The 21,807-nt window shown below is 41.5% G+C and overlaps 1 protein-coding gene across 3 annotated transcripts in view; it reads left to right on the top strand.

The window, feature by feature from the left end:
• Positions 1 to 12,120: 12,120 nt before the first annotated feature.
• The window catches only part of ACSS1 (acyl-CoA synthetase short chain family member 1), a 34,231-nt gene continuing 24,544 nt past the window's right edge, over positions 12,121 to 21,807 (top strand). Inside the window, exons 1-2 of one of the 3 annotated variants that reach the window (XM_028725010.2) lie at positions 12,134 to 12,632; positions 19,703 to 19,799. In XM_028725010.2, coding sequence (XP_028580843.2) covers positions 12,281 to 12,632; positions 19,703 to 19,799 — 449 coding nt within the window. In that variant the 5' untranslated portion in view covers positions 12,134 to 12,280. Of the gene's footprint in view, positions 12,633 to 15,549; positions 15,569 to 19,702; positions 19,800 to 21,807 lie in introns of those variants that run through there. The other 2 variants (XM_077925475.1, XM_077925474.1) reach the window with 2 other exon arrangements.

Genomic DNA, 21,807 nt, shown 5'->3' with positions numbered 1-21,807 from the left:
CCTACTGTACTCAAAGCTATGTATGAACATAGAGCAAATGTGTGAGCTTGTGGGATAGTCTGTTTCAAAATCTGCAGTCACTCTCTCTGTGCAATGTGCAGAATAAATCTTCACAGGGCACTAAGACTGCTATCAGACAATACAATGCTTCATTACTTCCTATAAGCTATCTGTCATAGAATCATAGAATTGTAGAGCTGGAAGGGTGCCAAGGGTCATCTAGTCCAACCCTTCGCAATGCAGGAACCTCACCTAAAGCATCCACGACAGATTGCCATCCAACCTCTGCTTAAAAGCCTCCAAGGGAGTCTGTTCCACTGTCAAACAGCTCTTACTAACAAAGTTTTTCCTGATGTTTACTTGGAATCTATTTTTCTGTAACTTGGTTCGAGTCCTACCCTCCAGAGCAGGAGAAAACTTGTTCCCTCTTCCATGTGACAGCCCCTGAGATATCTGAAGATGGCTGTATCTCCTCTCAGTCTATTTTCCAGGCTAAACAAACCCAGCTCCTTCAACTGTTCCTCATAAGACTTGGTCTCCAGACCCTTGATCATCTTGGTTGACCTTCTCTGCACATGTTCCAGCTTGTTAACATCCTTCTTAAACTGTGGTGTCCAGAATTCAAGGTGTGGTTTGACCAAGGCAGAACAGAGTGGTGCTATGACTTGCCTTGATCTGGACACTACTGTTGATGCAGCCTAGAATAACATTAGCTGTTTTTGTTCCTGCATCACACAGTTGACTCAGGTTAAGCTTGTGGTCCACCAAGACCTATAGATCCTTTTCACATGTACTGCTAGTAAGCCAGATGTCCCCCATCCTATATCGGTGCACCTGGTTCTTCCTGCCTAGGTGCAGAACCTTACATTTGTCCTTATTGAAATTCATTTTATTAGCTTGCACCCAGTTCTCCAATCTGTTAAGGTCATTTTGAATTCTAATTCTGTCTTCTGCTGCATTAGGTACCTCTTCCTGTTTGGTGTCATCTGCAAATTTGATGAGCATCCCCTTAATTCCTTCATTCGAGTCAATTATAAAGATGTTGGACAACAAAGGCCCAGTACAGAACCCTGCGGCACCCCGCTTGTCATCACTTTTTCTCAGGATGATAAGGAGCCATACATACTGGGTTCAATAGAACATCCAAAGTATCTGAATATAGCTAGATATGATCCCTCAATATAGGAGCATTTAGAATGATTCAGTTTCTGCCTACATTAAGATTATTAGAAAATTTCTCCTACTTTTTCCTCTAAAGAAACCAAGCAGATATTGAGAAAGGGAGAAATAATTTTGTTTTCACAGCAATTTAAATAAATAAAATTCATGCACATGACGGATCTTTAGGTGACATGCCATAGCCCCAGACACTGTCTGAATGTCCTTTAGAAACAGCTTCTTAGACAACATGAAGAGCTGAACAGGCAGTGTGGGGGTCCCACTGTCACCTAGAGGTATCAAGCAAAATGTGATGACACACTGGGCACATTGGGCTTAGAATTGCCTTGCCCTCTGATGTTTACCTGATAGCAATATCCTGCTGGTAATAACAATTCCCCCACCCAGCAGCACTGGTTCTAGCTTCTCATATTAAGGCATTGATACATATCCCCATCTCAGTGTCAGATCAGGGTTTTGATTTCCTGCTTTTGGGCACCTGAGAGTCCTGGATTTCAGTGCTTGACAACAAGGGAGACAAAGATGCCACAGCAGGGCTGAAAGGAGTTTTTACTATGTCTGAGGACAGTAAAGAGAAGTAGTTACAGGAGCCTCAGTTACTAGGTAACCCGTGAGCTTAGGACTTCCCAGAGACTTCCCAGAGACACAGTGGACCACTGGCACTACAGACTAGAAAGGTGCTTTTCACAAGCTTCAATCATTGACAAAGAAGTTATCCATGAGGGTGGTGGTGGTATAAAGAGACAGGGCTCAATTTCATACATTGATTTTCTTAACTAGATAATTTTTTGGATGTAGCTTTTTAGTCTTCCTAAAAAACATTTGTTAGTAAATACATAATATTTAAAGATGTAAATTACAGGTGGCTTTGGGGACAGTGGCTGTGGGTTGTAATCCAGAAAGTAAAATAGTATTTTAAAAATGACTACACTTCATACCATTTGATAAACTCGTAGTACATTTTCATCTTCTGTGTAAGACAGAATTGGCCCCAAATCACATTCTAACAGACATATTGAAATGTTTCCAATTTTTTCTGCCAGACAAATTTTATCTGAAAATGATGTAAAGGTTTTATTAAAATCTAGGTAATTCCAGTCTGGAAAGATTCCTAATAGAGATCAACATGTGAACAAACATGTAATGATATTCCCACCTGGAGCAGGGCTGGCAGGTTGTCTACACAGCAAGAAAATGTAGAGAGAACTGTAACAAAAACATGAGCTATGAAAATTTTAGGAAAATATTGTTCAGAACATCATAGTAATGCAAACACTATGATCAACAGATGCTCCGGATTGTTATCCTAATGCATGTTTTGAAACACTCTCAAAATAACTAGGTTTGGCTGGAATAAACAGGAAAGGATGAAAAGAGATTGGCGAGTAAGTAATTATTTGTGAGTGACTCAAACGCTGAGTTCCTAAAAGTGAATTTGCAGTGAACATGATAAATAATGATGGGTAAAGGCTTATTTAATCAGAAATTAGGCTTTACAAGAGCCGAGGTTTGGCACATTTAAAGCCTAATCCTGATTCGGCAGCATTTGCAAACAAATTTATCTGGGCCGTGCAGTGCTGGCACTAGCATTTTGTTGCATTTATGACCACACCCCTTACATGACACAGATGGCACATCTCTTTGCTTGTCACATTGGAAAACAGAAGCCAGATATCATTGGAAACAATAAAAGCAGAGAAAACATACATATTAAAAACAGGAATTTCTAAGCTTCAGTTTTTCAACCCTCTCCCTTTTAGGCACCGTAAAATCACCTCTGCTATGACCCACCCCATTATTCAGGCTATGCTGTTATACCTATTCCTGTTGCTTTGACATCTCTCTGAACAAGCCCTTCACACACACCTTTCTACTCTACAGATGTCCCAACACAATCCTAACTATGTATGTCTGAATAGAGAGGAAGTATTTTGTGGATTCTTCTAATACAAAACACATTGATGAATAACACAAAAAGGGCTCGTGATATGTAGCCTTGGTTTTTGCTATCTAAACCAAAACGATTAACCAATTCTTGACAGGGAAAACCTCAAATAAGGTTATGTAAGTATTAGAGGGTGGCACTGCATCTCAGTTAAAGGGGGACAAATTTTGATTGTGTTGCAATAGAAATATAATAAAATAAAATGGTATTTACAAGCCAACCTCTTTCATATAAACATTACCCTAATAATTATCACTACTACCAATTATTGTGATGACGCTGAACCATTAGTTGGCTGGTTGACGTGATCTGAGCGGGGCTAGTAAGCAGTAAGAATAAACAGCACAAATGCTTTTCTAGAAACAACCATCTCTCTCCATCTGGAATGTTTAAAATAGAAACATGCATAATGCTGTAAGTAATTCCACATTCTTTTTAATTTATCTGGGTTACAACAACATTTTCTTTCATATTTACATCTTTTCACTTTGCCATATGGACAGTTAGATCCTAGGATTTAAGAGTATTTGCTGAATTAATGATGAGAGGTGTGGGGGTAGGGAGGACATAAAAAATGAAATGTGAAAAAAATGAGATTATTTAGATTTTAATTTGTGGAGGGGGTTATGAGATTGACTGGATTATATGTTTCTTTGGCTTTCATAAAACGACTTTCCCCCATTCTTTTTAATAATGAATGACTCATGTTCACATAAAAGGGAAGGCTGTGTGCATTTGTTGCAGAAACATCTGTATTCTGCCATTACTGAATGACTTAGGAATATTAATTTTTAACTGGCATTTTATCTAGGTTTATCCCATCTTGCTGCTTGATAAGAGTTTCAGATTGAAAGATTAAGCAAATGTGTTGTTTAAAGAGATTGCCCCCCAGAGGGTAATACAGGTTATTGCACATGAGAGAGAACATGAAGTGTTCATTACTATCCAGTGAGTCATATAGAAGAAACAAGCTGTGTTCCCTGCCTGCCCCCAAGATCACAGATGAACTGTGGGATTATGATCCACGTCCCTTTTTCCGTAGTTCTGGTTTGCATTGCTGATAGCAAGTTTGCCTTGAACCTCCTGCTCTGTCCATTTTCTTTTTCCCCCTATGCATGTAGTTATACTGGAGGCCTTAGTGTGTATATATTCAATTAGTAATGCCTCTTTCACTTCTCCATGAGCACAGCAATCCAAACTATGGTTAACCACATTTTGTGTGGCTGCTGACAATCTGGCAGTGCAAACAATGCTGCATCCAAATCTTGCTCAGTAGCGACTGGGAGGGGCCACAACTGGCAGAAAGCGCTGAAGCCAAGCAGAGGTCAGAAATACTAGCAGAATGCAGCAGCTAGGTTACTTGTGGGGGCAAAGTACCATCTGCATATAAAACCTTTATTGCGGTATTTACACTGGCTGTCTATCTCCTATTGAGCCATGTTCAAGTGACTTGACAGATCACTTTATCTACTGTATGTTTTGGAAAATACTTTGTCCGTTCATCCACCTGTTTTCTATAGGTTCTTGAGAACCTATGTCATTGCCAAACTGTTCACAGTGATTCCCAAGGTGGGAGTAGCAATTTTCATTGACATTTGGATGCCAATGCCATCTTGAATCAAGATGGCAGATGGTAACGTGACTTTGTCCATTTTTTGGCATAGGTTTGGCCACCTCTTGAGATATCATCGCCTAACTCAGAATGAGGGTTTCTGAAGTGTGGGCAACCATCTTTGTTGATTTTTTAACACCATGTGCCATTTTGAATCAACATGGCAGACAAAAACATGACTTTGGTTTGACTTCACCTGATTTTAGGCATGACAGGTCCAAACTCACAAACTGCACAGTCACTCAGAGCAGGACCATTGTGCTATCTCTTTCATATATCTGTGAAACACCTACTGAGGCCCATCCTGCTGAGGCCCTGGCACAATGGATGTGCCAGGGCACAATGGATGTGCCAGGGCACAATGAATGTGCCAGGCCACATGACACACCACAACCAGACATGCCAATCTTTGCTTTCTGGACACTTAAGATATAGCTATGCTGGGATACGTGTCCATGGCCTTCTCCCCTGCAACATTTATGATATGATTTGCAAATAATACTTTGGTAAAGCTAACAAGAAAGAAAAGGGCTAAGATCCCACTGATTGGCTAGTAAAGGAGTAGTGTTTCTACTAAAACATTCCTGCTAAACATGTGATTGATTGTTCATTAAAAGGGATCTGCATGCACAGGCCTGGTTGCTCTTGTGTGCCGTATTGGATTCATTGCATCATTATCATCATCATTAAATTTATATCTCAAACAGCTGTTTATTTTGTATATACTTCTTTACTTCTCTCCTTGTTAATTTTACTTATCCTTCAATATACCTCAGAATTTGTATACACCTATCAACGTCTCTGCTTTGTGCACCAATAAACCATATATTTCACAAGATATAAAAAAATTGTCCAGCAGCACCTTAGAGACCAACTAAATTTGTTCTTCGTATAAGCTTTCGTGTGCATGCACACTTCTTCAGATACATATATTTCACATTCTTGTTACACTGCAGTAGCAAAGTTCAGGAACAGTCCCGCATCAAAACTTGTGATTCATGCAATAAACAGAAGAGGGCACTCTTCAATTATTTTTCACTTGTAGATCATCAACAAAACTGTTGATGAATGAAAGTCCAGTACACCAATGAATTATTGGCCATTTTCATTAAACCCTCTGAATCACTAAGCAGCAATTATAGCTATTCCTTAATTATTAAGATATCTTGAATATACACTCTTCTTCTGTTTATTTAGTACAAGCATGTAGATTACAGTGGTACTTTGGTTTAAGAACGATCCAGTTTAAGAACAATTTGGTTTACAAACTCCTCAAAACCGGAAATAGTGTCTTGGTTTGAGAACTTTACCTTGGTCTAAGAATGGAATCCAAACGGTAGAAGGGCACCAGCAGCGAGAGGCCTCATTAGGGAAAGCGTGTTCGGTTTAAGAACGGTTTCAGTTTAAGAATGGACTTCTGGAACAGATTAAGTTAGTAAACCAAGGTACCTCTGTATAAGGATTCCAGTAAAAAGAAAGAGAAAAAGAAAAATCAGATATATTGAATGCTACAAAATTATATCAGTTTTACAGCAACACAACTGTTATAGTCAAATGGACGCTGGTGGCGCTGTGGTCTAAACCCCTGAGCCTCTTAGGCTTGCTAGTTGTAAGGTTGGCAGTTTGAATCTGTGTGACCTCCAGGAAGGTAAATGGCGTTTCCATGTGCTTTGGCACTCGTCACAGTATTCTGTTCATCAGAAGCAGTTTAGTTATGCTGGCCACATGACCCAAAAAAGCTATCTGTGGACAAATATTCAGCTCCCTTGGCCTGAAGATGGAGATGAGTGCTGCAACCCATAGTCAAATTCGACTGGAGTCCAGGGCTCCTTTACCTTTTTACCTTATAGCCAAAAAATCCTGGGAATTATACTTTGGTGAGGGTGTTGAGAACTGTGATAGAAATCTCTAACCAGCTCATAAAACTACCATTCCTAGTGGTCTCAGGATAGAGGAGATGACTGTTCAACTAGCTTAAGCCTGTGGCTTTATGTATGCCCTTTGGGAACATATGCCACTAGAAACTGAAAGCCAAAATTTGGCTGGTTCATTTATTTAAACATATAAAACTCAGCCACCCAATACTGCCAATAGCACCTAGATATATCTGTCCCTGTGTTTGTTTTCCACCACCAAACCATCTCTCTTTCTACTTAGGCTTCTAACTTCATACCTCCTCCATTAATTTTGCCCTTAGATCACTCTTCCTCAACACCTCAAGATGGTTTTCTTTCCTGCTTTCTCAGGTTTCTTCCCACTCACTTTCACACCTGCCCATTGCTATCATTTTTTTCTCCCCTTTCTATGGTAAAAGGACATTTTGGACACCCTGCCCTCTAGGTTTCTAGTATAACACGTTATCTTTCTTCATGCACAGTGACAGGTATTTTCACCAAGAAAACCTGAGAAAACCACGGAGGCCATGTACATAGCCAATATACACTATCAAGCCATAGTTATAAGAACAGAAAATATTATCACAATAGGAGCTGACTTTCACAGCAGAGATTGCTGTGGCCAAAGTGATCAACGAAATGGAGTAACTCCCCTATGAAGAAAAGTTGCAGCCCTTGGGAATTTTTAGCTTAGAGAAAAGTCAAACAAAATATTATATGATAGAAGTGTATAAATTTTTACATGGCATGGTGAGTGGATAGAGAAAAGGATTTCTCTCTCTCATAGCACTACAACTCATAGACAACTAATGAAGCTGAATATTGGAAGATTCAGGATAGATAAAAGAAACTACAGTACTTATTTACACAGTGCAGTTAAACTATGGAACTTGCTTCCACAGGAGGCAGAAACGGCCACCAACATGTAAGGTTTTAAATGTGGACATAAAAGTATGTCGCAAGGTCTTTGTGGATTCTCACTGGTGCATTATTATTTGTATGCCCATATATATTAGCCTGTATCTTCACTCCTCATGTTACAGTGCTCTGCTGAATAGAAATCTGAAGCTAGCTTTCCACTTTCAAACCAAAAATTCTAGACTCCACAACACTTGAAGGGCCCTCAGGAGGGATTGTGTCAATGGTCATATGGTCTCACCATTCCATAACAAAACTACAGATTCAACAAGATCCTCTGCTCTATCCACTGGACACCGTCCCCTGCAAACAGTTAGGAATCTATCAGATTCCATCACGGGCAGATCTTTCTAACTGGTCCTCCACTCCTGCATTGGACCAATGACCATTTGAGACAGGCCCATGGTTGCTATAAATTCCTGAGCCAGACCTGATACATCCTCAGATTGGATGTTGAAGTCACCCCAAACCACAGTTCTGGGTTCCTCCAACACAACACCCAGGACAGCCTAGATCAGCTAAGTCAGGATAGCTGATGAACAGCAGGGTGGGTGGTACACCAACAGCATCTCTAACCTGTCTCTTTGGCCCAACACCAGATGCAGGTCCTTCAGTACCACTCTGAGAGAGAGGTTTTCTGGTAGTGGGAAGTAAGCCCCTATTCACTACAGCAACACCTCCTCACCCCCTCCAGTCTGGGCTGATGTCATACTGAATACCCAGGTAGGCAGAGCAGAGTCAGATCTGGCCTCCCCAGCAATACACACTTGGTTAGCCTGCTCATCCACAAATCATGGAGCTTTTCAGCTACCTGCTTACCCAGACATGTTTTAGAACCATCATTCAATATCACCAGGTACAACTGGGAGATTAGGGTCACAAGATAACAAACTAAGGCCCAGTAGTAGGCACATAACATTCCACATGCCAAGAGGAAGATTTGAGTCCACTTCAACACTCCTCCCCTTGTATCTTACTTGTGAGGTTTACAGTCAATATCACAAATGCATGTTTTGCTAGACAGAGAGTTCCTTAACTTCTTAGAGAGGACGTCTGGAGTTCCTCCAGGTGGGAACTCTGTAACAAAGGAGACAATCCTTTCTACTTCCTTCTGCCTGTGAGGAGACTTTCTCTTTCCACCATGACTCAAAGATGACCAGATGTGCATGACTAAAGTTCCTGCATTAAGCCATGTTAGCTAAGACTACCAACTTTTATTTTACTGTAACTTATAAGTATTTTTTTGCTCACTACTTTGCTGTATTTGCTGCATGCATTGAAATGTAAGTAAACCCTTTTTCATTTATCTTCCTAAAAAAATGGAGTTCATTATTTGGAATGGAGGTGAAGAGGGGGAGGTCAACAGACCACAAATAATTGGGATTGAAATGTGTAATTGGCTAATTCCTAAGCTTTAATGAGCTGCAAAACTTACAAATGTTTTACTCTGCTAAAAAGACTTCACAACAAGTTTTTATTTTTGCATTTCTCCCACGCGCATTGGGAGAGGAGGTTTAGATCTAAATCTACAGATTTAATCCTCAGTCCATTTCCCACATTACTGAGTGGGAACACCACCCAACCAAACTTCCCCTCTACCAGACTCTCACCCCAGGTTGCCTCCCACAGTGCCTGCCTACAATTTCATAGCCTGACTGACAATAGGAGATGCCCCATGTCTCCCCAAATCAGCAGGTAAAAAAGGTAAAGGTAAAGGACCCCTGGATGGTTAAGTCCAGTCAAATGTGACTATGGGGTGCAGCACTCATCTCGCTCCAGGCAGAGGGAGTCGGCGTTTGTCCACAGACAGCTTTCTGGGTCATGTGGCCAGCATGACTAAACCGCTTCTGGTGCAACAGAACACTGTGACGGAAGCCAGAGCACATGGAAACGCTGTTTAACTTCCTGCCCCAACAATACCCATTTATCTGCTATTTATCTACTAGTGTGCTTTTGAACTGCTAGGCTGGTAGAAGCTGGGATAGAGCAATAGGAGCTGACCACCGTAGAGTGGATTCGAACTAAATCAGCCACTCACAGCAGAGCCTGTTCTTATAGCAAGGCAGGCCACAGCCACACCTCAACTGTATTCACTCAGCCAACAATCAACCAATACCTTGTACTGCAATCAGCATAAACACTCACTTACCGTACCTGCAGGCAAATATATCAGTGGACAAACTGATGCAAGCAACAAAACACGCACATTATCTTGCTGCCTGGGAGAGTAGACCAGGCAGGGGTGGTGCCAAACAGCCTTCCCTGATTAGTCTTCTGTTGGTCTGCTCCATTCAAGCAAACACATGAATTAGATATATCTGTTTCTGTGGAAAACACAATCCTCTTAAACAGAGAACTGTAAAGGTAGCATTCCCCAGTTCACAAAAGGAAACCAATTATCACCGTTAGTAGAAATAATTACAGTACTCTTTCAGCAGCCAGCATACATTTTCCTGCAAACAGATTTTTTTGAATGAATAATGAAGGCTCAACAGATGGGAAATCGTTTCCAAATGAAGCGTAAGTATCTCAGTGATTAGCATGGGAATAGCAATTCAATGAGAGCTGAGTTCTTACCAGAACTGTAGAGGGAAAGTAGCATTTAATCCTCCTCCTCCTTCATACCACCCCAAATATATTGGCAATATTACATTTTCAAACTCAGTCTTAAACACTGTTGATACAGAACTGAAATCATGATCTGGAAAAATGAAGAAACAGAAAAGGTATTGAATATACAGTCATACCTCATGTTATGCTTGCTTCATGTTACGTTCTTTCAGGTTATGTCCCGCAGCAACCTGGAAGTACCGGAAAGGGTTACTTCTGGGTTTCGCCACTCACGCATGTGCAGAAGCACCAAATTGCGCATGCGCACCTGCGCAGATACGATGCTTCAGGTTGCGCTCTATTCATGTTGCGAACGAGCCTCCGGAACAGATCCCGTTCGCAACCAGAGGTACCACTACAGTGGTACCTCGGATTAAGTACTTAATTCGTTCCAGAGGTCCGTTCTTAACCTGAAACTGTTCTTAACCTGGAGCACCACTTTAGCTAATGGGGCCTCCTGCTGCCGCCGGGGCACGATTTCTGTTCTCATCCTGAGGCAAAGTTCTTAACCCGAGGTACTATTTCTGGGATTAGCGGAGTCTATAACCTGAAGCATCTGTAACCTGAAGCGTATGTAACCTGAGGTACCACCGTGTATTCCCCTAGAGCAGAAGCAGGGAACCTATGGCCTTCCAGATGTTGTTGAACTCCAGCTCCCATCACTTCTAGTCAGCATAGGCAATGGTTAGGGATTATGGGAGTTGTAGTAAAATAATGTTGGGTGGGCTACATGTTCCCTTTCCCATCCCTGCTCTTGGCTTTTTCTGTGGTTCGCCAGAAGCGGCTTAGTCCTGCTGGCCACATGACCCGGAAGCTTTACGCTGGCTCCCTCAACCCGTAAAGCAAGATGAGCGCCGCAACCCCAGAGTTGTCCACGACTGGACCTCAACAGATGGGTTACCTTTTTAACCAGGAATTCCTTAATGAACAGTGGATTGGACCAAGTCTGATTTTAAATAAAAACTAATTTAATAGGCGAAAAATGCAAGTAGATGTAATTTAAGTTTGAACAGACATGGAATCCTATCTGCTTAATAAAAATAATCATACATCACTAACGTAATAATTATTTCTAATATAATCTGGATGAGAAATGGGTACAAAGCTTGGTGGCAGTATATGCATTACTAGAGAGGCATGACAATATATTTTGTCCACCTATCACTTGGTTTTTCTGTGACACATCTCTTGGGTGCTTTGGCTGAGATGAAGACACCTCAACAGCTATACACGCTGGCACACTTTCTCCACAAGATTTCCAGATGAGGCAAATAGTTCAAAAGGTCCATAGTTAGCATATGTTGGGGGGTCGGAGGGCAAGCATTATACTTCACACATGAGGAATCGATAAAACACTTTCCATATTTTCTCTTTTGCCCCCTGGTTACTTACGCCTAGCTTTGTGGCAATTTATCTTTGGGGGAAAAAGCACATTGCCAAACCTTAAGGTACCGCACCAGTCGAAATTTATTTACACACCCACCTTTCCAACGTTTGCAATTAGCGTTTCCGAATAGAAATTCGGGTCTCAATCCTAAGAGAGATCATCCGCAAAAGTCGTTTTGCTTTTCGGCTGTGGGAGAAGGCAAATAGTTCAAAAGGTCCATAGTTAGCAACTCAAAACGTGCGGTTTACAGAGAATATGCTTTTCCTCCTCAACAAACCTGTGATGCAGGTGAGGCTGAGCGAGAGAGAGAAACCAGCCCAAATGGGGTCGCCCTCAGCTTCGGCCGCGGCTGAGTGCCGATTTTTGAACTTTTTTCGAATCCCGCCTCACGGTTTAACGGCTTAACCGCTCCCCGCTACGGCAGTTTCCGAAACTCAGGAACTTTTCAGTTGTTCCACAGACTTCTTCTTTTTTAAAGTTTCCCCTCTGCTAAAGAGGCCGAGTTCCTCTTTCGCCTCATGAGACGCAGGGGAAAAGGGCGGGAAAGGCGTGGTGAGGCGAAGGAGGAGGAGGAGAAGGAGGAAGCGCGCAGGGCCAACTTGGCTGGGCCAACTCAGCCTCAGGCGACCGATTTCGAAAGCTGCTTCCCCTCCTTCGCCCCCTCGGAGGCGGCGCCGAGCCGGTTTCAGCGCCCCCCGCCGCTACGCACCTGCCAAACCTTCCCCGGCGGCCTTATGGCAGCCACACCGTCCGCGGCTGCTGCCCTGAGCCGCTTGCGGAGCGCCCTGAGCAGGCGGCGAGGGAGGCTTCCCTGGTGGAGCCGGAGCTGGCCGGGCGCCCCCTGGGGACGGCCTTCGTGCGGCCGCCTCCTCAGCGGCGGCCGTTGCCTCTCTCAGGCGAGCGACCCCTTCCTGAGGGGGAGCTATGGCGAGGTGTCGCGGAGGGCGGCCGAGGCGCCCGGGGCTTTCTGGGGGGCGCTGGCTCGGGAGGCGCTGCTGTGGGACGCCGCGCACCACACCGACTGCGAGTGGGATTTCGCGCAGGGCCGCGTCCGCTGGTTCTTGGGCGGCCGCTTAAATGTGGCGGGTAAGGAGCGCCTTCCCTTGGCAGGAGGGGCGAGGAGTTGCCCCTGGCGCGCGCACATCTTATATATATATCTATATATATCTCTCTCATCGGTCCCTCTTCTCATTCCTCGAGTCCTTCAGGTTTTGAAAGCTTATCTAATTCAGTGCCTGGAAATCACTACCCAAGTGATATGGAAAACCAGGCGCCTGCAAAGTGATGAGGTGGCTGTTAATGCGGCGAGGAGAAAGAAAATAAGGGGTCGGATGCGCTCTGCATATGCTCAGAGGCACCTGCATTGTGTCAGGTCGGGCCTTTTCGATCGGCCCTGCTGCGAAAAACAAGTTTTAGGGCCTGAGCTGCGGCTTTCTGGAGCTGAGCTTGAGGAGCCCGCATGAGTTGTAAGACTACACAAGTTTTCCAGTGCAGAATGCTCTGGAAATCTTGTGGATCTGCAGTTCATAGGGTGCCTAGGCTAGGAAAGAGTTTTGGAATAAGACCTCGAAGAGTCAACATAAAGGGGGAAATTAGCTGTGGCTCTTAGGATAATGCATCTTCATATTTAAAACACATTTTCTCCCTACCATCTGCCGTGCATTTGTGAAAGCCAATGTGGCCCTGTGAACAGAGTGCAGGAAATAGAGTTCAAAGTAGACAAACAAGCTTTTTCAGCAATTGTCAGCTCACATAATGGAAGCAACCTTTGTTTTGTGTGGTGCAGGTGGCCTTCCTTAAAGATATCCTGGGAGGGAAAGCAATATGCAAATAAGTGAATTGCTCATTATTTTTATTTCACTGGGTTTGAGGTCACGGTTTGAGGTCATTCATTCTCATATGACATGTTTTTTTGCTGCTGCGGTTCTTGTGAGGGAGGGAAGCAGCATTTTCATCTTACAAATTAATAGCATTTAAATACTTTGCTGCGGGATGGCGGGGAGACATTTTACCTCCAGTGGACATTTCCATTGGTGCTTGGAAATACCACATGGAATGCGGTTGAGCAAGCGTTGCAGGGCCTACCTTATTTATACTGTATAGTCATATATCAACATAAAAGGCAGATTATAAGAACAGAAGAATAGCCCGCTGGATCAGGCCAATTGCCCATCTAGTCCAGCATCCTGTTCTCACAGTGGCCAGCCAGATGCCTGTGGGAAACCAAGGAGCAGAACATGAGCACAAGAGACCACTCCCCTCCTGTGTTTTCTAGCAACTGGTAGTGGGAAACATTACTGCCTCCAAAGTACTGTAATATGAACAAAAAACAGGTCCCTGTTCCAAAGAACTTACGAAGAACCTTTGCAGGTATATATATTTTTTTACCAAAGAACTTAAAAGTCATAATTACTTAAAGCTCTCTGAGAGCTCTTTTGGGTGGCAATTTTGCATACTCCTGGTTGCTTGCTGTGTACCATATTGAGAGTGTGGGAAGCAGAATGAAATGAGTACCCTTGCCGGGTGTGTGTGATTATGATGCACATAGGTTGGATATATACTAAAAGCATGTCTTTAAACATTTGAGACTGCCATATAGGTTTACCTAATATAGGAGATATGCTTATATTAATTGATTTATGATTATTTCAGGTGGCAGCTTTTTCCATTGATTAACCCTGAGAATGAACATAGTCCTTGGATGTTGGCTGCAAAGTGCATGTCATTTCACATTGGCCTACAAATATTTCATGCATTAGACTTTGCAGTTATATTCAAACAGTTAAGCACAAATAAATAACAGTATTATCTTGTTGGATCCATAATTCTGACCCCATCAAGGGTTACTGTGCTCCACTAAAAAGAAAACTAGACCCCAAAGCCCTTTAATTTGCTGCCCTGTTTTTCCACAGAGTTGTTAAAAATACAAACCACCACTTGCTTCCTTCATTGTTTTAGACTCTTCACATCTGCTCCACAACCTTTTAACCACCTGGCTGACCTCAGATCTTCTGGAAACTATCATCTGTTTTAAAATGAGATTGGCCATTTTTTCTAGTTTGGGCTGATTCATTTGTAACTGTTGCATTAACAAGCTAGATATAGGATGGGCTTAGTCTGACTAGTAGAAAATAAAGTGGTGTCCTATCAAAAAGCTATGCAATGCCTTAAGAATGTAAATGAAACAGCTTCCAGAAGCTTTCCTTGCAAACGAACCTATTATTAGATTTTTGAAAATCCCGCTGTTAAAAATAAGACATGTATAAATAAAGGCTTTGTAAGACATACACTGTACAGTATGTACTTTTACATGATTCTACAGAAAGAGTGAATGTATCAATACTGAAACATGGAAAGCTCAAGGAGCTATAGTTGGTGATGGTGCTAACCACTTAATTCAACACAAATTCTCTCAAATAGTTGCTATGGGCACTACATTTTTCTGGTACATGGAATGCTTGTTGCTAGGAAGCCTCATTTGTGGAAGTTGAACTTGGCTTTGTGGTAAAAGCACTATTTGTTCCCACCCCTCCTGCTTTTAAAACTTGGATAGTAAATGAAACTGTTAGCGGATGAGGATGTGATTTCTCTTTATTATTGGTTTTCTGCAGGGTCTGTAATACTAAAATGCTTTGTGACAATTTTTTAAAAAATAAATAAAAATCTAACTTGACCACAGTCGACAATTGAAAAAATGACCCACAACCTCTCCTAATATTATGTACTTAGCATGAGACTGATTTTATTTATTTTTGCTCCTGCATCCCTTTTCCTTTTTGCCATGTCATAATGGTTTATGATATTTCAGCAATTACAGAAGTATAAATAACAAAAATGAAGATTAACCAATATAAAAATAGTTCCATGAGCTTTAAAATTGATTCTGTTACTTTAATGGGATGGACAAGCCATGCACCCTCAGTCCCTGCCTTATTTTTTATTTGGAACAGACTATTACTCCCACATGTCCTGCTTTGAAAGAAGCTGAATATAGCGAAGGTTTCCCCTGTCTATTTGTCTTGGTAATTTTCTTTTTTCTCCTTTGGCAAAGATTATTCAAAGTAGAATTATAAGTTTAATGCTAAACATAATGAATCTGTGACTGTAGACTTTGAGCATATTCAATTACATATTGAAAAATTAAGGAAAAATAGTGAAAGATGAAGCTATTTGAGGTTCTTACTGTACAATGTTGGGGACCAACAATGAGAGAGGGCTATTGAATTTGTGCCTTGCTTGTGAATTTCCTAGAGGCAACTGATTCTGCTGTCAAAGTCATAAAGTATGTGTTAGTGCAGCTTTGGTAGATGAGAACTGAACATTGTGGCTTTAGCATTCCAAAAATGCCTTTTTAATAGCTGCTTTTCTCCTGTAAAGTTGTTTATAATACCAGGACCTTAATTTTGTGTGTGTTAAGTAATACTAAAGAATAGGTGAAAGTGCCTCAGCATGTGCTATGCAGAATGCTGATCCCTCACTGCCAAATGATTTTGTGTGCAATCAATAAGGTTCTAATTGTAATCACTGTTTTAACTAGCAATAACAAGGTAATAAGATTTTAAATCCACAGTGGTTCATTATAAGTTAGTGGCTCTGAATCCCTCTTATACGAACTGGTGTCCCCATGGCTGCTTGCCGCTAGCTGTGATTGCATAAACAGTGGCTATCACCACCACCACCACTAAAGTTGAATGCTAAACTTAGCAAATGAGGCACATGAGATGATACACGTTGAGCAAAAGCTCAGGCTACAGTAATCCTGGAACAGTACTACAGTACTTTATAGGGGAAGGGTTGTAGCTCAGTAGTAGAGCATCTTCTTTGCATGCAGCAGGTCCCAGGTTCAAGCATCTGCTGGGAATGTTCCCTGCCTGAAATCCTGGAAAGCCATTGCCAGTCAGAGTCAGTTCCGCCTGTGGGGTGGTTGTGGGAAGTGGCATGATTAATGTTCTCATGGTGTAGCCAGGTTTTTTTTTTGGGGGGGGGAGGACTGACATGATTGGTCAGTTAAGGATATTACTTGATGGGGGGGGCAACTGGCCCCCCTTGGCTACACCCATGATTGTTCTCCATATAAAAAAAGCTTCCTTTCTTTAGAAACAATTACAGTAGAGGTTATGTTAGGATCTTTCTCCCCACTTTCTCTCTGTTAATTTAAATACAGTTGCACTCATTTACACTTACAGTTCATTTCAGTTAATAAAAAAGATACAGCTGTTTCTCTTACACTGCTCTGTTAACCATGTTTACACACAATTAAGTCCCACATAGGCGCCGACTCCATGGGGCCTGAGGGGGCCCGAGCCCCGTCAAAAATTCGTTTGGGGGGGGGGCTCTGCCCCCCCAATAATTTAAGAAAATTATTAGTTATATTATGCTTTGTAAAATCACAAAATTATGTTGGTATTTTTTATTTTCCTTGTTTGACGATAGTTACCTTTTAAAATACATTCAGTAATGAGTTAAAACAAAGCCACTCCCGATCTAGAGAGGGGGTGGGGTTGCGGGCTCTCGACCCATCAACAATCTCGCGGGGCTGGCGTCAGCCCCGCGAGAAGCGGGGATTCCCCCTAGCTCATTAATATTCACCGCCCACGGCGGCAGCCAATCGGCTGCCGCAAAGGGCGGGCCCTCACAGGTTCACTTAAGGTCGGGGCAGCCCGGGGCTCGCCCCTTTCGTTCCCCCAGCAGCAGCGGTTTGGAGGTCTTGGGCCCCCCCAATATTTTTTATAAGTCGGTATGGGCCCCCCCAATATTTTTTATAAGTCGGCGCCCCTGAAGTCCCACAGAGTTCAGTATGCCTTAACTCTCTAGTTACAGTGCTTAGGATTGCATCCTTCATTATTCCAATTGTTCTCATTCAAAGTGCAACACAGCTTCATAAAACTCATGGGAGATAAACCTAGGCTCATAAGTTCTTTAACACTTTCTGCATGTGAGTTTCTATTTTCAACAATTACCACAGTGATCAGGTTTCATCATTGCAGTTGACATGCTGGAGAAATATACAGTAAAGTCACAGATGACATTTTCCAGAAATGCCACATTTTCTTCAGCTGCTTCTTTTTACAAGTTAATATTCTACAAGGTGAGGGTGTTAGTTACTCACAGATGGCTTATTATGCTGAAAGAAACTGCTTTAGAATCCATTTCAATTTGATCATTGACTAGCATTTGGTCCACTTCTTTGTAGCTTACATGTGACATTGTTCAAAATTCAACAGGAAGAGCTGCCAACTTTCATTTATTTTAATGGAGCTTTCTATATTATGCACACTTTTGTTAATTATATTGTGACTCCATTTCACATTTGCTCTACTTATCACTCTACTTATTTGCTCTACTTATCACTTTCTCTTCTTATCTTCATATCACTGTTGTATGCATTCTTACTTAGAAGATGACAATAACTTGCTTAAATTGGTTTAGAGTTGAAGTGTTAATGTTTAATGGGGGGAATGTATCTTGTCATACATGTTTCATAGAAGAATTGCATTGTAATAAAAGGGTAAAAAAATGAATATAAGGTGGAATATAAAAATATTTAAAAATAAGTAGAATTTAGCTAAAAAGCAATTCTCAATCAAGTCACCAGGGTATAAAAATAATCAAGGTCATGAAAACCATTTAAATGTTAAATATTAAGGAAGAGAAGAGTTAAATGACCTAGTTAAGCTACCATTTCCATACACATAAGAGCTGAAAAGGTACTTGAACGTGTCTGGAATAATTAAAGGAGACTAGTGCTGCTTTTGTTTACTGAAGAAGCCTTAATTTTCAAAGATGTTATATTTGGTCTCGGGCATGGGGGGCGGGGGGTGGGGGAACATACAGTAGAATTAAGTATTTTACTGCATAATTTTCCCAGTAAAGTTTCTCTAAGCTTTGTACAGTTAAGAACTGTCCTTGATTGTTGATTACAGTATTTGTAAATAGAGGACTCCATTAGGGTCAAATTAAAAGGACACCAACAAAGGCATTGAAGGGATTGGCTGAAGAGCACAACACTACAGTATTAGGTTTCCAAAACATGAGCTTATAATTACAAAACATATGCATTTTTAGAAGGGTGAAACATAATTACACAACAGCTGTCTACTGCAAAATCTGATGGCCAAACTTCAACTTTGATTTTAAAAGGCTGGATTTCCTAGCCTTTAAGTGCTGGAAAGAGGGCCTGCTAAACTCAAAGCTGAGGGAGAATTGTGTGTATCAGTCATGCTGTGCTTAGGAGGCAGGACTCCTTTCAGTATGTTATACACATCCCAATCCCTCCACATAATTGTAATATTTAGCAGAGAGAGTGGGGGCAGGGGGGGAGCGCTACATTAACCAAATGACTTTCAGTCTCTTGCCTTTCCAATGTCCTGTTGCTCTGCCTTTCCTATGCAGGCCTTAGCTAGAAGCTATATTTTTCAATAAATATAAATAGATAAATATTATGCATACATTCCTGGCTTACATACCAATCACATAGCTCTTGTTTGCCTGGTTTTAGACTGTAGGTGGTCTAAACTACAAAGAACATCAACAACCCATGAAGGGAGTTAGTCAGTTGTGGCCATCTTGTGTTATAAACAGAATCATACTGTCAAAGTTTCAACAACTGTACAGTGGTACCTCGGGTTACACACGCTTCAGGTTACACATTCCACTAAGCCGGAAATAGTGCTTCAGGTTAAGAACTTTGCTTCAGGATAAGAACAGAAATCGGGCTCCGGCGGCGCGGCAGCAGCAGGAGGCCCCATTAGCTAAAGTGGTGCTTCAGGTTAAGAACAGTTTCAGGTTAAGTACGGACCTCCGGAACGAATTAAGTACTTAACCCGAGGTACCACTGTATATGGCAGCCGTATCTAATGACGTCCTTACATTTACTACCTCAGAATTCTTGTAGATGCTTGACTGTAGTGTATGTTTATGAACTAAACTGATGTACAGTGCAATTTCATTTATTTTAATGATTCTGAATACTGTACTTTGATGCTCTTGACTATTTCATTGGGACATTATTGTAGATTTGCATGATCAGAGGCTTTTTAAATAAATTATATTTGCTCATTATCTTTTAAAAATATTAACAGCACAAGTTGCTTATCAAATCTGACACTTTAGAATCTACTGTAAATGTTGCTTTTTTATAATTTGTTTCTGTGCAGTTAACTGCTTGGACCGGTATGCACAACACTCTCCAGAGAGAGTGGCTTTGATCTGGGAAAAAGATGAGCCTGGCACTGAGGAGAAAGTCACCTACAGGTATGACTTCAGAATGTGTCATACTGCAGTTGGGGCGTGCTTACTGCCTACTTCAAGAGCTTTTGTACAAAATCTTTTCCATTCTTTGATGATGGCCAGCCTAAAGAAGAGGAATCGGTCCAGGAGTAGTGGTGAACAAGATGGCAAAGACAACCAGTGTTTCTTTTAGCAGAGCGGTTCCCAAATAGTGGGCTAGAACCCAGCAGTAGATTGATGGGACATTTGGCGGTAGCTGAGCAGCCTGTCAGAAAGGGGCTACTGGAAACCATGTGGCAATGTAGCCTAAAGAATATTCATAACTGTTCAGTTGTCATTAACAGGTATTTAATAAGACAGAATTTCATTATTATGATTAAATAATTTCTGAACCACTTAATATATTAAAAATATGTCTACAAAAAAAACGGATGAATTAATCTATTACAAAATATTACAAAAGTACAGTTACATTTAAACATAGTTACACATAAAAACGTAACAAAAATTTGCCTGACAATGCTATTTCAACACATGTACAGTAAGAAGCTAGCTGTGTCAGAAGAGGAAATACAGTTTGCAATCAAGCTGAAGCTAGTGTAAGAAAAAGGAACCAGTCCACATGGATGTGAGGTCTTTCTGCAAATGAACATGGGCTGCGTCTAAGAAAAATGTAAGAATATTTCTGTGCAGCCCACCTTGGAGGATTTGTAGTGCCTCATCACAACCCTGGATTGCCAAGAAGCCAAGTTTGGGTAGAGGAGCAAAAGTGAAAGCTGGTTGCACAACAGCGGTGGCCATGGCATGGGGGTGACACTGACAGGGGAGAGTGGTGGTTTGGAACAATGGCAGAAGTATGAGTGAAGTGCTATGAATTATTTCCGAGCTGTGCATTCTTTTTCTGTCTCACATGAGACAGCAAGGGAATGGAAGAGGAAGAAGTTTCAGGACAGCAAGAAGGGATACTGAAAGGAAATGAGTGGCTCTTCTAAACAATGGCAGGGGTAAATTGGTCATGGGAGGGAAATTGTGGTTTTAAACAACAGCAGAGATTGTACCTTAACACAGTGTATTTCACTCCTGGAACCATTTGCTATCTTCAACATGATGTTCCAGATGCAAAGTAATAATTTAGAAAATATATGTTATTACCAAGCAAGCACTCACATGCACACAACATCCATAAGCTGAAGTTAACCTTCTCTAACTGAACAAGCTAACTGACTGACTTGCTCTTAAGATTCTACTCAATTTAAAGCTACAGCAATATATACTATCATGGGGTGTGCGCACAGAGGGGGCTGCAGAACAGGGGGGAGAATGAGGCATGAAAACGGTAAGGGGGGGTTGTCTGTGTTCAAGGGATAGTTGAAAAAAGGAGGTAGGAAAGGGAGACTGGCTGGCACAGACCTTGTCTTCTTAATGGCACATCACCTTGCTCTTTGTTTTCCAGACTGGCTCTTCTCCCAGGTGATTGCCTGTATGGGAAATTGATTTGGCCTGTTTGGCTAAATCCAGCATCTGGCAGCCCATTTTAATACTCCAAGCCTTGATTAAACTCCAACACTAGACCCAGGAATTTAGGGGAGGATCTGACACCAATAAATTTAGGGGAATCAAGCCACCCACAAACTCCTAACAATATATTCAAATATTTAGTTTCATATTCAATATGATGGAGTCATATCCACTCTAGTCTGAGATTCATATGAATAGCATATTTAGTTTTATTTATGAAATTAAATACATTGGAACTCTCAGCCAAACCATTCATTGCATTCAATGTCTGATCACATTTAATGTATATGTTGCTTTTTAAATAGCAATTTCAGGGGTGATTTGGACATGGTGCATTTATTTATTTAACATAATTTCTATATTATTTAATTGTAATAAACCTATAAGTAGCGTAAATAAAATGCGAGGCCCTTCCTTTTGCACTGTGATTCTGATGAAAATTGCCCCACAGAGGACAAAGTTGCTATTTGCTGTGGGAGCTATATTGTTATTGGTGCCAGTAGCAATGTATGTC

This window comes from Podarcis muralis, chromosome 3 (genome assembly GCF_964188315.1).
Source record: "Podarcis muralis chromosome 3, rPodMur119.hap1.1, whole genome shotgun sequence".
Taxonomy (NCBI): domain Eukaryota; kingdom Metazoa; phylum Chordata; class Lepidosauria; order Squamata; family Lacertidae; genus Podarcis; species Podarcis muralis.
This window is presented reverse-complemented; position numbering and strand designations above follow the sequence as displayed.